This window comes from Corvus cornix, chromosome 4 (assembly GCF_000738735.6).
Source record: "Corvus cornix cornix isolate S_Up_H32 chromosome 4, ASM73873v5, whole genome shotgun sequence".
In the NCBI taxonomy this organism is placed as follows: Eukaryota; Metazoa; Chordata; class Aves; order Passeriformes; family Corvidae; genus Corvus; species Corvus cornix.
Genome location: NC_046334.1, coordinates 15013880 through 15028700, shown reverse-complemented (window position 1 = coordinate 15028700; position 14821 = coordinate 15013880). Strand labels below are relative to the sequence as shown.

The window sequence follows — 14821 nt, the reverse complement described above, 5'->3', positions numbered from 1 at the left end:
CGGACCTTCACGGATAGCTTCTCTACCCAAGTGGCAATGCCTTTCCACTCCTCAGCAGCCCAGATTGGTTTTCCTCTGCGCTGCCAGTTTGCCTTCTTCCACCTTTCCAGCCAACCCTACAGAGCATTGGCTACCATCCATGAATCAGTGCAGAGGTAGAGCTTTGGCCACTTCTCTCTTTCAGATACATCCAGAGCTAATTGAACGGCTTTGAGTTCAGCAAATTGGCTCGATCCACCTTCTCCTTCAGTAGCCTGTGCAGCTTGTCATGTGGGGCTCCATACAGCAGCTTTCCATCTCCCGCTAGCACCTACAATTCGGCAGGAACCATCAGTGAAGAGGGAGTATTGTCTTTCACTCTCTGGTAGCTCATTATATGGTAGGGATTCTTCGGCACGTGTCACCTGCTCCTCTTTTTCTTCAGAAGATAACCAAAAGTCTCACCTTCCGGCCAGTTCGTAATTATTTCCAAGATCCCAGGGCGATTTGGGTTTCCAATACGGGCGCGCTGCGTGATGAGGGCGATCCATTTGCTCCAAGTAGCGTCAGTGGTGTGATGCATGGAAGGAACCTTTCCTTTGAACATCCACCCCAGCACCGGTAGTTGGGGTGCCAGAAGGAGTTGTGCCTCTGTGCCGATTACTTCTGAGGCAGCTTGGACTCCTTCATAAGCTGCCAAGATTTCTTTCTCTGTGGGAGTGTAGTTGGCTTCAGATCCTCTGTAGCTTCGGCTCCAGAATCCCAGTGGTCGGCCCTGAGTCTCACCAGGCACCTTCTGCCAGAAGCTCCAGGACAGACCATGGTTCCCGGCTGCAGAGTAGAGCACGTTCTTCACCTCTGGTCCTGTCCTGACTGGGCCAAGGGCTACAGCGTGAGCAATTTCCTGTTTGATCTGGGCGAAGGCTTGCTGCTGTTCAGGGCCCCAGTGGAAATCGTTCTTCTTGCGGGTAACCAGGTAGAGAGGGCTCACGATCTGGCTGTACTCGGGAATGTGCATTCTCCAGAAATCTATGGCGCCTAGGAAAGCTTGTGTTTCCTTCTTGTTGGTCGGTGGAGACATTGCTGTGATCTTATTGATGACCTCGGTGGGAATCTGACATCATCCATTTTGCCCCTTTACTCCCAGGAACTGGATCTCTCGGGCAGGTCCCTTGACTTTGCTCTTCTTGATGGCGAAACCAGCTTGCAGGAGAATCTGGATGATTTTCTCTCCTTTCTCAGATACCTCTAATGTCGTGTTCCCCCACACAATGATGTCATCAATGTACTGCAGATGTTCTGGGGCCTCACCCTCTTCCAGTGCAGCCTGGATCAGTCCATGGCAGATGGTGGGACTGCACTTCCACCCCTGGGGCAGTCGGTTCCAGGTGTACTGCACGCCCCCTCCAGGTGAAGGCAAACTGAGGCCTGCACTCTGCTGCCAGAGGAATGGAGAAAAATGCATTGGCAATGTCAATAGTAGCGTACCACTTCACTGCTTTGGACTCCAGCTCATACTGGAGCTCCAACATGTCCGGCACGGCAGCACTCAATGGTGGAGTCACTTCATTCAGGGCACGATAGTCCACAGTCAATCTCCATTCCCCGTCAGACTTGCGCACAGGCCAGATGGGGCTGTTGAAGGGTGAGTGGGTCTTGCTGACCACCCCTTGACTCTCCAGCTCGCGGATCATCTTGTGGATGGGGATCACAGCATCTCGATTTGTCCGATACTGCCGGCGGTGCACTGTCAAGGTGGCAATTGGCACTTGTTGCTCTTCCACTTTGAGGAGTCCAACTGCAGAAGGATTTTCTGATAGTCCAGGCAGGGTGTTCAATTGCCTAATGCCCTCTGCCTCCACAGCAGCAATCCCAAATGCCCACCTGAGTCCTTTTGGGTCTTTGTAATAGCCATTCTGGAGGAAGTCTATGCCCAGAATACTTGGGGCCTCTGGGCCAGTCACAATCGGATGCTTTTGCCACTCCTTTCCAGTCAGGCTCACGTCAACTTCCAACAGGGTCAACTGCTGTGATCCCCCGGTCACCCCAGCGATGGATACAGGTTCTGCCCCCACATGTCTCGATGGCATTAAAGTACACTGTGCCCCAGTATCAACCAATGCATCATATTTTTGTGGCTCTGATGTGCCAGGCCATCGAATCCACACCGTCCAGAAAACCCGGTTCTCCCGTGCCTCTTCCTGGCTAGAGGCAGGGCCCCTCTAGCCCTGGTTATCATTCTTTCCCTGGGCGTACATGCTCGAGGTACCTTCTAGGGGATCTGACATATCGTCCTCCCTTCTGTAATACTTGGCAGCTCGGTCACGGGAGGCTGAGGCTACCTTCACCTTAGCGGAAGCCCCTCGGTTAGTGCCTCCCTCCTTGAGTTCACGCACCCGCGCTGCCAGGGCAGAGGTGGGTTTCCCATCCCACCTTCTCATGTCTTCCCCATGCTCACACAGGAAAAACCACAGCTCAGCTCGTGGGGTGTACCCTCTCTCTCTAGCAGGGGGATGACGGGCTCTGACTTGGGGGCCTGTGACTCACACTGGTGCCACACTTCCTCATCTCCTCCCTCATCTCCTCCATCTCCTCTTTGAGGTCCTTAACCACAGCAGAGACATGAGCTTTCAGTGGACCATTGTGTGGGAGTGTGTTTGTTTGGTTCGGTCCAGGTCTCCCCTTTGGGTTTTGAGTTGTTGTGACTGTCCAGTTTTGTACCCTCCCAGTTCTATGTTAATTGTCTTACCTTCCCTCTTTGTCTCCTCCCTGGCCCCTGCCAATCACTCCGGCACCCCTCCCAGGCTTCTAGAAAGTTCTGGCTGGAGCGTCGGGTGATTGGCCAGGGGAAAAGGGTCCCTCCCTTCTTCTCCCATGATTGGTTCCCTTATGTGCCCTTTATCCTGTCCACCACACCCTCCCCTCTTCCGATTGGTTGTTCCTATGATCCCTCCCTTGTTACCGCCCTCCCATAAAACCTCCTGTAAGAGCTTGCCAAGCTCGCTGTGAGCCTGGGAGGTGGGGCCTTGTGCTCGAGGGTACAATAAACTTCCCAGCTTTCACCCAGATCTGAGCCTGCCTCCTCCTTCCACCACCTGCCTCCATCGCCGCGGTCCTGTGGAAGGACCCACGAGCCAGACCTCTGGTCTCCTGGAGTCTGGAGGCTGGCCCCCGCAGCCGACTGCGTCCTGAGCTGACCGGGCTGAGTGGGATCTGCTCCAAGAGGACGCAGAGGCAGCTTGGCGCCCAATGTGGGGCCCCCCACTTCCACTGGACTCCACGGAAGGGACTGATTGGATTTCCAAGCGTGTTCTTGGGACGTCAAGCTACCCCAGTAGTAGCACGCTCTGTTCTAGTGAGCTGCGCTCCTGGGGGTGAGGACAGTAGCCCCGCCTGCGCCAGCAGGGTCGTCCTCGGTGGGAGGCTGGTCGCCTGGAGCTCGCCTGGATGCTGCTGGGTAAGTATCTTCCCTGTGGGAGGGGAACTTACCTTACCTTAAAAAAGCCGGTAAAGGCTTTTCGGGACCTGTACAGTCCCTGGCTCTTGAGGAGCTGAGGATAGGCTGCGCAGCCCCGGGGCGGGTGTGGGTCACTTGCCTCCGGTTCGCTTTGGGGGATCGGTGTCCAAGGGTTTACTTTGAAGCTCCAGATGGGGTGCTGTGGGTGTAGAAATGGGCGCAAAATTGTCCACAGCACAAAAGGGGGTATATCTCCAAGTTGTGGGACTCCTTGAGGGTGGGGGGAAACGTTTTTCTAAGGGTTGTTTGAAAAGGTTTGTTCGTTGGCTGTTTCTGCACTTCCCTCAGTGCTCCCAAAATTTGGTTTTCAGCGTTCCCTTTTGGAACGCCGTGGGAGCAAAATTGGCGCAATCTCAATTGGCTAAGGAAAAGGATTTAGATAAATTTTCTTTGTTATATTTACAAATTCGGTCTGCATTAAATCAAAAAAGGGAGAGGGAAGGACAGCCAACCCCGGGCTCCCCAGTTACCCCTAAGCCTTCTCCTAAACCCGTGTCCCCTAAACCGAGCATCCTGAAGAGAGCAAACCGCGACGCTGCGCAGGGTTGCCACTGACTCCCTGGCTCTCCTCAGGATTCTCGGCACCCCCGCCCGGACAGTCCTGGCCAGACTGCCCGGGGCTCCTCCCGTTCCCCAAATTCCCCAGTTGTTAAACCCCGAGTTCGTTTCAGTTCTTCGGAAAGTTTAGAAAATGGCTTCCCCATCCAAGGAGGACAAGATGGCGGGCGCCGTATGGCAGAGACCCCCTCTTGCCCTCCCTCTCCTTCTCCATCCCGAAACCCTTTCCTCCCAAGTTCTAACCCCTTCCGTCCCAACCCTTCCCTGTACCCTGACTCCTCCTACTCCCAAGTTGGGTCCGCCCCTGTTACCCCTCCCACCTCACATCAGTGTACGCCCCCATGCTCCGCCCCTGGAAGTAGTCGTAGGTCCGTGTCCGGTTGCCACCCACTTCCCGCTTCTGGTTCTCACGCCTCTACCTCCGGTTCCCACGGCTGGCCTTCCGGTTCCCACGGTGAGTGGCCGGAAGGGGGGGGACCTGAGGACCGGAACCCGTAACTGGACCCCATTCCTTCAGCCGCTCCCGTTTTTTATCAGAGGTCCCGGAGAGGGGGAATGACCCACACCAACTGGGAACCCCTCTCCCATCAAACAATTAAGGAACTCTGCAAGGCGCAGAAGGAGTTTGGGAGGGAGAGCGAATATTTTCGCGGCCTTTTAAAGGCAAACCTCTCCGGAGCAGTAATGACGCCTTTTGATCTGCGTCAACTTTTCTCATGCTTGCTTTCCTCAGCAGAGTTTCTGCTCTGGAAATCGGCATGGGAAAGGGAGCTCCACCGACTCCTTCCAGTGCTTTTGCAGGGATCCGATACAGCCGTTGATGCCGATAATCAGGCATTAACAATGGACCATCTGAACGGCGAGGGGGAATGGGCTCCGGCCCCGAAGCAGGCCCAGGGTCTGCCCCTAGAGGTGCTGCAGCACGTCAAGGAACTGGCTTGTAAGGCATTCCTTGGCCTGAGGCCGGACGCGCCCGTGGAAAGCTACTCGTGGGTCCGACAGCAGCCCATGGAATCGTTCCTCAAGTTTGTTGAGAGACTAACCCGAGCTGTAGAGTTGCAGGTCAGGCAGCCGGCGGCTAGAGAGGAGGTCATAGTGGAGATGGCAATGGCAAATGCCAACCCTCAGTGTAAGGCAGCCATTCTGAGCCTCCCTCTGGACCCCCCGCCAACGATACAAGCTATGCTGGAAGTCTGCACTGCGAAAGCGCCGCACCTGCAACCGACCAGCTTGGACAAGCAAAGATTCCGGGGAACGGTCTCTGTGGGAACAGCTACACCACGCCCTGCTGCGAACCAGAAGAGAACCGCGGGCCAAGGCGTCCGACTTCCACCGAAGAACGCCCGGAGGCAGCCCCAACAGCAGGCCCAGAGTACCTGCTTCCTCTGTAATCAACCTGGACACTGGACAAAAGACTGCCCGCTCAAGCGGCAATTCCATCAATTTAAGAAAGAGCAGGGGCCAGGGGGACTTGTAAGCGAGTCACAAAAAAACTGAATGGGGAGCGTGCGCCTGCCCCGTGTGATGACAAAAAGGGGTCGGGACACGAGGGGGAGGGAAAAATGAAAGGGGCCAACTTAAACTTTACAGAACTACCGGACAGGACTTTACAACCTGACTTGACTCATCCTTCTTCCGACGGTTCTTTCAGGTTGCAGCTGTTGACACCGCTCTTCCTGAGGACCAACAAGTGGCACGCCGCACCGGTGAGTGTCGGTGGTGAGCTGGGGACGTGGGACCAGAGCCCCAGCAGGTATGTCATTGTCAGAGATGTTAACTGCACACCGCCTGAGATCGAAGTCGCTCCGGGACTTACGACACCTACTCCCGAGGGACCCGCTCTCTGGCTGCGCTGTGTCCGACCACCTCTGTTTCTGCCCAGAGGGCAGGAAGTCGCCCAGGCTATCCCGGTAGAAGGGCCACACCCGACAGTGTGTGCCACACACGTGATAGGAACCAGGAAGCCGAGGGTGGACTGTAAAATCAACAGAGGGGAAGAAGTCGTTCACCTCAAGGGACTTCTGGACACAGGGGCAGATGTGATGATCATTCCCACACAGGAATGGCCAGCACGTTGGGAACTGCAAAACGTGGCAGGGCACGTGCAGGGTGTTGGGGGTATCCAATTGGCAAAACAGTCAAAAAGCATCGTGCAAATTAAGGGACCGACAGGACAATTGGCCAATATACGTCCGTTCATATTAGATTACAAGGAACCCCTCTGGGGGAGAGACCTCATGCAGCAGTGGGGAGTCACCATTGACATTCCTGACCCCCCGCAGAATTTTTGCACGGTGGTCACTGAGGAGCGCCCTACCCAGAAACTGAATTGGAAAACGGACTCACCGGTGTGGGTAGAACAGTGGCCGCTCTACGGTGAAAAATTAGAGGCGCTCGTGGAGGAGTAGCTCAGAAAGGGGAATATCGTGGAGACCAACAGCCCCTGGAATTCCCCTGTCTTTGTTATTAAAAAACCCAACAAAGACAAATGGCGGCTCCTCCAAGACCTTCGCTGAATTAACGATGTTATAGAAGACATGGGCTCTCTCCAACCAGGGATGCCGTCCCCAACGATGCTTCCCCAAAATTGGAATTTGGCCGTGATTGATATCAAAGATTGTTTCTTCCAAATTCCCCTGCATCCTGACGATGCCCCACATTTCGCCTTCTCGGTTCCAGTCATCAACCGAGAAGCCCTGAGGAAGAGATATCATTGGAAGGTGTTTCCACAAGGCATGAAGAACAGCCCGACCATCTGCCAGTGGTATGTCTCTTCCTTGCTTGCCCCATTACGCGCAGCCGCAAAAGAGGCCATCATCCTTCACTATATGGATGATGTCCTCGTGTGTGCCCCCGACGATGACATGCTTGCAACTGTGCTTGACCTGACAATCAATGCATTGGTTGCAGCAGGGTTTGAGCTCCGGGACGAAAAAATTCAAAGGATGCCACCTTGGAAATACCTTGGCCTAGAGATTACCAAGCGGACTGTTGTGCTGCAAAAATTGGCGATCCAAATGAACATCAAGACATTGGCAGATGTCCACCAACTGTGTGGGTCGCTAAATTGGGTAAGGCCGTGGCTGGGTTTATCCAACGAAGACCTAGCCCCCCTTTTTGATTTATTGAAAGGGGGAGAGGAGCTTAGCTCTCCCCGGACGCTTACCCCGGAGGCACGGACAGCCTTGGAGAAGGTGCAACACCTGATGTCCATCAGGCAGGCAAGCAGGTACAGGCCTGACTTGCCATTCAGGTTCATCATCCTGGGTAATCTGCCACACCTACACGGGGTTGTCTTCCAATGGGAAGACAAAAAGAAGAGCAAAGAGGACCAGGACTGGAGGGACCCTCTCTTGATAATAGAGTGGGTCTTTCTCAGTCATAACAGGTCCAAAAGAATGACGCGGCCACAGGAGCTGATGGCTGAACTGATCCGGAAAGCTAGAGTCCGGATCAGGGAACTATCGGGACGTGACTTTGACTGCATTCACGTGCCAGTTAGGATGCAAACGGGCCAAATTACTAAGGCGATGTTGGAGAGCTTGCTTCAAGATTGTGAAGCTCTGCACTTCGCTCTGGAGGGTTACACAGGCCAAATTTCTTTACATAGGCCGGCCCACAAAATTTTCAATTCGGAAGTTCAATTTGAATTAAATACAAAAAGTGTTCGGAGCAAGGAACCTTTAAAGGCCTTGACCGTTTTTACTGACGCGTCTGGGGCGCCCTGTAAGTCAGTTATGACTTGGAAAGACCCCCAAACTCAGCAGTGGGAGGCGGACATTAAGGAGGTAGAAGGATCACCTCAAGTTGCTGAGCTAGACGCAGTCGTCAGGGCTTTTGAAAGGTTTCCCGAACCCCAAATTTAGTAACCGACTCTGTGTATGTTGCAGGGGTAGTCTCCAGAGCTGAACATGCCATATTGCAAGAGGTCTCCAACACGGCCTTATATGAGTTGCTCTCGAAATTGGTTAACCTAGTCTCCCACCGAGAGCAACCATTTTATGTGATGCACGTCAGGTCACACACGGATCTGCCCGGGTTCATCGCGGAGGGCAACAGGAGGGCAGATGCCCTCGCTGCGCCAGCCGTGATGGCCCTGATCCTGTATGTATTTGAGCAGGCCAAAATTAGCCATCGGCTGTTCCATCAAAACGCGCCTGCCCTGGTCCGGCAGTTCAATCTGAAACATGACCAGGCCAGAGCAATCGTGGCCACATGTCCTGAATGTCATCAATTGGCTCTTCCCACCATTGGCACCGGCGCAAACCCCCGTGGACTCAGTAGTTGCGAGGTGTGGCAGATGGACGTGACACATGTCGCTTCATTCGGCAGAATGAAGTATGTACATGTGTCAGTGGACACCTTCTCTGGAGCCGTCTTTGCCTCTGCCCACACAGGAGAAAGGGCTGGGGATGTTAAAAGGCACCTAGTGCAGGCATTCACTACCCTGGGCATCCCCAAAGTTATCAAAACAGATAATGGCCCTGTGTATTCATCCAAGGAGTTCAGGGGCTTCCTGCAGCAATGGGGAATAGAACATAAGACGGGCATCCCCTATTCCCCCACAGGCCAAGCCATTGTAGAGAGGGCTCACCAGAACATCAAAAGAACGTTGCAACGCCAGAGGTCCCCGGAAAAATTAGAATCCCCGGTTGTCAGACTCTCAAAGGCATTATTCATGCTTAACTTTCTCAATTGTGCCTTTGAGAACCTGAACCCACCGATTGTGCGGCACTTCGGGCGGTCTCAGCGGTTGCAGATGAAAGAAAGGCCCCCGGTGTTAATCAAAGACCCGGAGACTCGGGAAATACAAGGCCCTCACGAGCTGGTTACCTGGGGGAAGGGATATGCGTGCATATCCACCCCCGAGGGCCCTAGGTGGATCCCATCAAAATGGGTGAAACCGTGTATTTCCCAGCCCGCCGGAAGAAGGAGTCAAGCACCCCCTAAAACCGGGGTGGGTTAACCTTATGTCCCTTGGACCCCAAGTCCCTCCCCCAGGTGTTTTCCCAATGTTAATGTTGTTGTTTATGAGTTTCGTTTTAGTTGAGACTACGGAGATGGGTCCTGCTTCGCCCGTCCGAGCCGTTGCCAGAAATCTGCAGCTCCTCATCATCCTGCAGCTGCTCCCATGGCCTGTGTTGCCGTGGATAGTTCCCCAGCCGGCAGCAAACGTATGGTCGGTCCTGGCGCAAACAATGGGCCAGGACCACATATGTTTGTCCACAGCCGCAGCCTGAAATCCTATGGCCACATGTCTGGTGGGGATCCCTCTTGAGCAAGAGGAGTTTACTTCTCTCTTTGAAAAGCTCAAGCCCACGCAGACTTTGACGACACCTGCCCGAACCACAAAATCACCAGAAACGGGTAAGGCCTCTGTTGTCAAACCGCCTGTCAACCTGCACCGTCCCCGGGTACCCTATCGGAGATGGCCCCCATTCAGCTGGGGATAAGAGACACCGATAACCCCCTTGAGAAGTGGCTGCCCCAGCTCCTGAAGACCAGTAGTGAGCCCCAAGAGCTGGATCTCTTGGGATCCTATCCAGCTCACTACCGTGTCCAATTTCAATTCGGGTTGTCCCTGGATCGGGAGGCTTTTAGAAACATCGCTCCAAGTCACTGAGAGTATAAGGCAGTCAAATGGTGCCTGGCCATCAGCAAAGTGACCACTGAGAACCCCCATAGGTCACATCCGAGAGGGTTACCCAGGGGAATATTTCTCATCTGCGGCAACAGGGTGTGGGCAGGCATCCCCTCTCGCCTGTTAGGAGGCCCTTGCACCATAGGCCGCTTGACGCTGTTGATGCCCAACCAAACTTTAGTTGACGATTGGGAAAGAAAAAGAAATAGGACTTCCGAATTGGCAGTTCAGAAACGCGAACTTTCAGGTTTGGACCAAAATTGTGACTTGGAAGTCGTTCATTGGGCAAGACCAAAAGGGGTTGCAATCACCGTGCTTTTACCGTGGGTGGCTGCAGCCAAAGCATTAGGGGAATTAGGTCATTTAGAATGTTGGGTCGTCAAACAAGCAAACCTTACTTCAAGCACCCTAAGTGACCTCCTAAAGGACGAGGAATTAACCAGACAAGCCACACTGCAGAATAGGGCTGCAATTGACTTCTTGCTCCTCCTCCATGACCACTGGTGTGAGGAGTTTGAGGGGCTGTGCTGCCTAAACCTAACATCAAGAGCGGAGAACGTCCACAAGACCATCGATAAGATACAGGCCATGGTGACGCAGATTCGGAGAGAAACTGGCGACTGGCTCGGCAACATCCTCAACGGATGGGGACTATCAGGATGGGCAGGATCTATTCTCCGGACCGGACTGCTTTTATTTTTCGTTCTCTTGGTTATCTTAATCGCGTTTGGACTCCTTAAAAGGATGGTGCTTAAGTTAATTACAAGCTTCCCCTCCCCCACGGACATCGGCCAAGCTGAGGCTTTCCTCGAACCGGAGCATGAACTTATGGCCCCAGAGCTGCCATGGTTTGGGGACTTATACCCGGACTCTGAATATTATCCCCAACCTGAGTTCAGGTTATCTTAAAAAACAAAAAACGGGGATGTGTGGGAGTGTGTTTGTTTGGTTCGGTCCAGGTCTCCCCTTTGGGTTTTGAGCTGTTGTGACTGTCCAGTTTTGTACCCTCCCAGTTTCTATGTTAATTGTCTTACCTTCCCCCTTTGTCTCCTCCCTGGCCCCTGCCAATCATTCCGGCACCCCTCCCAGGCTTCTTGAAAGTTCTGGCCGGAGCGTCGGGTGATTGGCCAGGGGAAAAGGGTCCCTCCTTTCTTCTCCCATGACTGGTTCCCTTATGCGCCCTTTATCCTGTTCACCACACCCTCCCCTCTTCCGATTGGTTGTTCCTATGATCCCTCCCTTGTTACCGCCCTCCCATAAAACCTCCTGTAAGAGCATTCGAAGCTCGCTCTGAGCTGGGCACCTGTGGGAGGTGGGACCTCGTGCTCGAGGGCACAATAAACTTCCCAGATTTCACCCAGATCTGAGCCTGCCTTCTCCTTCCACCACCTGCCTCCATCACCGCGGTCCTGTGGAAGGACCCACGAGCCAGACCTCTGGTCTCCCGGAGTCCGGAGGCTGGCCCCCGCAGCTGACTGCGTCCTGAGCTGACCGGGCTGAGTGGGATCTGCTCCAAGAGGATGCAGAAGCACCATTGACCATACTGTCATAATTCCTGAGCTTGTTGGCGACAGAGCCCACTGTTTCTTGGTTATTGTCAGTATCAATCATCGCAATGAAGGTGGTGTATTGCTGTGTCCCTAGCTTTGCCAGGTTCCACATCATCTGTCCTGTGCACCTGACCTTATCGGGGTCATTATCATGCTGTCCATCCCTCCCAAAGAGTACCTCTAATATTGCCACCTCTCTTAGCTGCTGGATCCCTTCCTCGAGTGTCTTCCACTGCATTCTATGACGGTACTCCTGCATTCTTTCTTTGTGAATGAACTTTTCTCTCACACTCATTAAGAGCCGCTCCCAGAGAGAAAGAGGCCCTGGCTCCCTCACAAATATCTGGTCCACACCTGGGTCCTGCGTCAAGGAACCCAAATACCTTGCCTCACCACTATCCAGTTGCACACCTGTGCCCATAAGGTCCCAAACCCGAAGCAGCCAGGTTGTATAAGGCTCACGCCCCCGCCACACAATGTCTTTTCGCATACTACGGAGACAGTTGTACAACAGGGACTCAGTGATGATTTCTGGCTTTGGCTCTCCTGCTGGTTGTGAGGGCCCTGGTTCCCCATCATCATTAACTGGTCATACTGGTCTTATACTTCCTCCTTTGCACAGGGGTGACTGCTGCTGGCTGTGATTGTCCTTGTGGTTCAGCTGAAACCTGGACGGTTGTAACATCTGTGGCTTCCACTGCTGCAGCATCAGACTCACCATTTTTGGGGCAGGGACAGGGTTTTTCACTAGCTGAGGAGGTGTATTCCCTTAGCACTTGGCATATCTCCTGGCACATATCCTGGATCCCCTTCATCAGTACCCCCACCCAGTGTGGGTAGTCCATTTCTGAGGCGGGCTGTTGGGCGGTATCAGGCTGTGGGGCAGGGTCTCTAGTGTCAGAGGCTGTGTCAGGCTCTGGGGCAGGATCAGGCTCTGGGGTAGGATCTCTAGTGTCTGGGGCTGGTGTCTGGGTAGTTATCCAAGCCATTCTCAACTTATCCCTGAGTGCTAAATAGAGTAGGCCTACCAGCACCAGTTGGTTAGTACTCAGAGGGAATCTAAACCCTTTGAAAATTGGTGGGGTGGGCCCAAAGAACTGGTTGAGGGGTTGGGAGAAAACTTCCCCTGGCGTCATTTCCTCACAGAAGGTACCATTTTTAACATAACCCCAAAAACATGCACTTAGTGTGTGATAGCCCTTTATCCATGTACCCACATTCCGGAAGAAGTTAAAAGCCCATGAATTCCACACCTTCTTGACCCATAGTGCAAACTGGATAACAGCAATGGTAGCCTTAGTCAGAGGACCCATGTTTAGGTAAGGAGCTGCAAAGGGGAAGAATATAGCCACGGCCACCTGCCACCCGAACCAGGGTAAACTAGACCACACAGTGCTGCCTAACAAGGTTCCTATATCCAACACACAAAATTAAGTTACCCAGGAACTGTTATTCCTTTTCCACCCCTTTCCTTAATGCCCTCAGGCCCCATGTTGGGCACCAAGATCTGTCTTGGTTTGAAAGACAGGTGTCTGCTAAGGAAGGCAGATGCGACCCTTGGACTGGCAGATGCGACCCCCCTTCCCTCCAAGTTAATATAATTTTGAAATCAAGGGGCTTTTAGGCAAAGATGTGGGAAATAGGAATAAAAGTTATTTACTATTATGTATCTATATGTGTATAACAAGGCAAACAAACAACAATAACTATGGCAGTAACAGCAAACAATCACAAACCCAGTCCCAGCCCTCTCGGCTGTCGGGCCCTTTCCCCTCGGGTGCAGTTCCGCTCGCAGCCGGCAGGGGCGCTGGCGGCTCCCGGTGAGCCGGGAAGGTGCGAAGGTTCCCCTGCGGCTGCAGGGGGCGCTCCAGAGCGAGCTTGGGGAGCACGCAGCACTGGCAGCCTGGGATCCCGGGGAGGGATGGGACAAAGGCTTCACAAACCCCTGGGCAGCCGATCCCGGTGTCCGGCCGGACCCTCGGGAACGGCAGGCTGGAACGGCAGGCTGGAATGGCAGGGACGAGCACAAATCCTGGGTGGCAGACGCGATGTATCCAAATGGGGAACCCTCTGGAGGCCTGGGCAGGCAGGGCGAGCACGGCTACCATGTAGTGAAGGCTTGAAGCTACATTGGGAGGCCACAGCCCAGCTCCCAGCAGGGCAGGGAAACGTGGGCTTGGGATCCCGGGGCTTGTCCGGCAGAAGGAAAAGCAGCTGAAGAAAGCAGCCTCTCTCTCTTGTCCAAACTCCGGGGACCGACTGTCCCCACACCCAGGTGCAACAAAATAGTAGCCAGATGCACCCCACCTTCAGTGGGGAGGTCTTTTGTTTTTCTTAAATACCCAGCAAATTGTCCCCCTAGCAACACATATGGGGAAAATTCCTTTAACAGAAAAAAAAAAAAACAAACAGGAGAACTCCTGAAACCCCAACACAGGCTTAAACTGCAGAGAAAAAAAATGAGTCTAATACTGGGGGCAGGGGGAAGAAATTTGTGTCAGTAAACATACTAAACACTAACAAGTTATCTGGATAGGTTTTGGAGAATTGGCCATTGGAGATTGCTATTCCCAATACGCATTTTTCTAACCTGTCACTGACAAAGGTCTTCTTGATGCTTTCTTGGATGCTTTCCTGCTGTGAGTTTTTAGGGCTTGGTCTGAACTTTGAAGAGCTGAATTCCATCAGAGATATTGAAGATCCTTTTGTCACCTGAATATATTTTCATACCTACTGAGACATAATGATTTAATATAAAACAGGCAATGCTTTTTTCCCCTCTTCTTGTTCCAGTTGCCTGTGTAGTTAAAGATGAGCCACAGCTAAAAAATGTATTGATTTGCACAGCTATCCTAGTAACAAACCTTGCTGTCTGCTGAGGAGTGTGTTCTGCTATAAGCATTTAACCATTATCAGGAATGCTGGAGTGTTACAGTGCGGATACTGCAACACGCATATCAGACAACGAGGCCTGTGGAAAGAAATATATATGGACCGATTCTTGATAGATGTTTCAGAGAGATGTTTATTTTCCAGCCACATGGCCAGAGCTCTTCCAAGGAACTGAGGCAATCACGGGGCCCGAGGGTCCTTGCCCGTACAGGGAAACACAAAACAACCAATGGGGAACAAGCCTGACCAGGGGCTAGGGAAACCCCATGCCTCCCCCCCAGGGCGCCTCTTCCAGGACCACATGGCAGGGGGGAAGGGACCCCGACATTTCACCTGTTTATTTTTAACAAAAAGAGATTTTAAACTTAACATTGAAAACAACTGGATAATCATAACAAGAAGAGTTTCAAAACAAAATAAGCCTCCCTCCTGAGTCTTTAAATGTCCAAACAGATTCTCTGGAACATCTTAAGGCTGACAGAAGGGAGACAGGACTCTCTGGGCATGTTTTGTGGGGAAACTGATGCAGGAGAGGGTTTAATTTCTTCCCTCCCCCTTTTCATCCCCCACTCGGCATTGGAAAGGGATTTTTGGGGAAACAATTGGCAAAGGTATGGTTTTGTGAGGGAAACCATGGATGAAAAAACAGATTGGGAATACACTGGGGGTAGTAAGATATAGGAT

At 52.9% G+C, this 14821-nt stretch overlaps 1 protein-coding gene across 1 annotated transcript; it reads left to right on the top strand.

Moving 5' to 3' along the window:
- The first annotated feature begins 1449 nt into the window (after positions 1-1449).
- LOC120409898 lies at positions 1450-6480 on the top strand. Its single transcript, XM_039550943.1, has 3 exons — positions 1450-1534; positions 3340-3436; positions 5706-6480. Exons 1-3 carry the CDS (start codon positions 1450-1452, stop codon positions 6460-6462), a joined length of 939 nt encoding a protein of 312 aa, XP_039406877.1. The 3' UTR covers positions 6463-6480.
- Positions 6481-14821: the final 8341 nt, after the last annotated feature.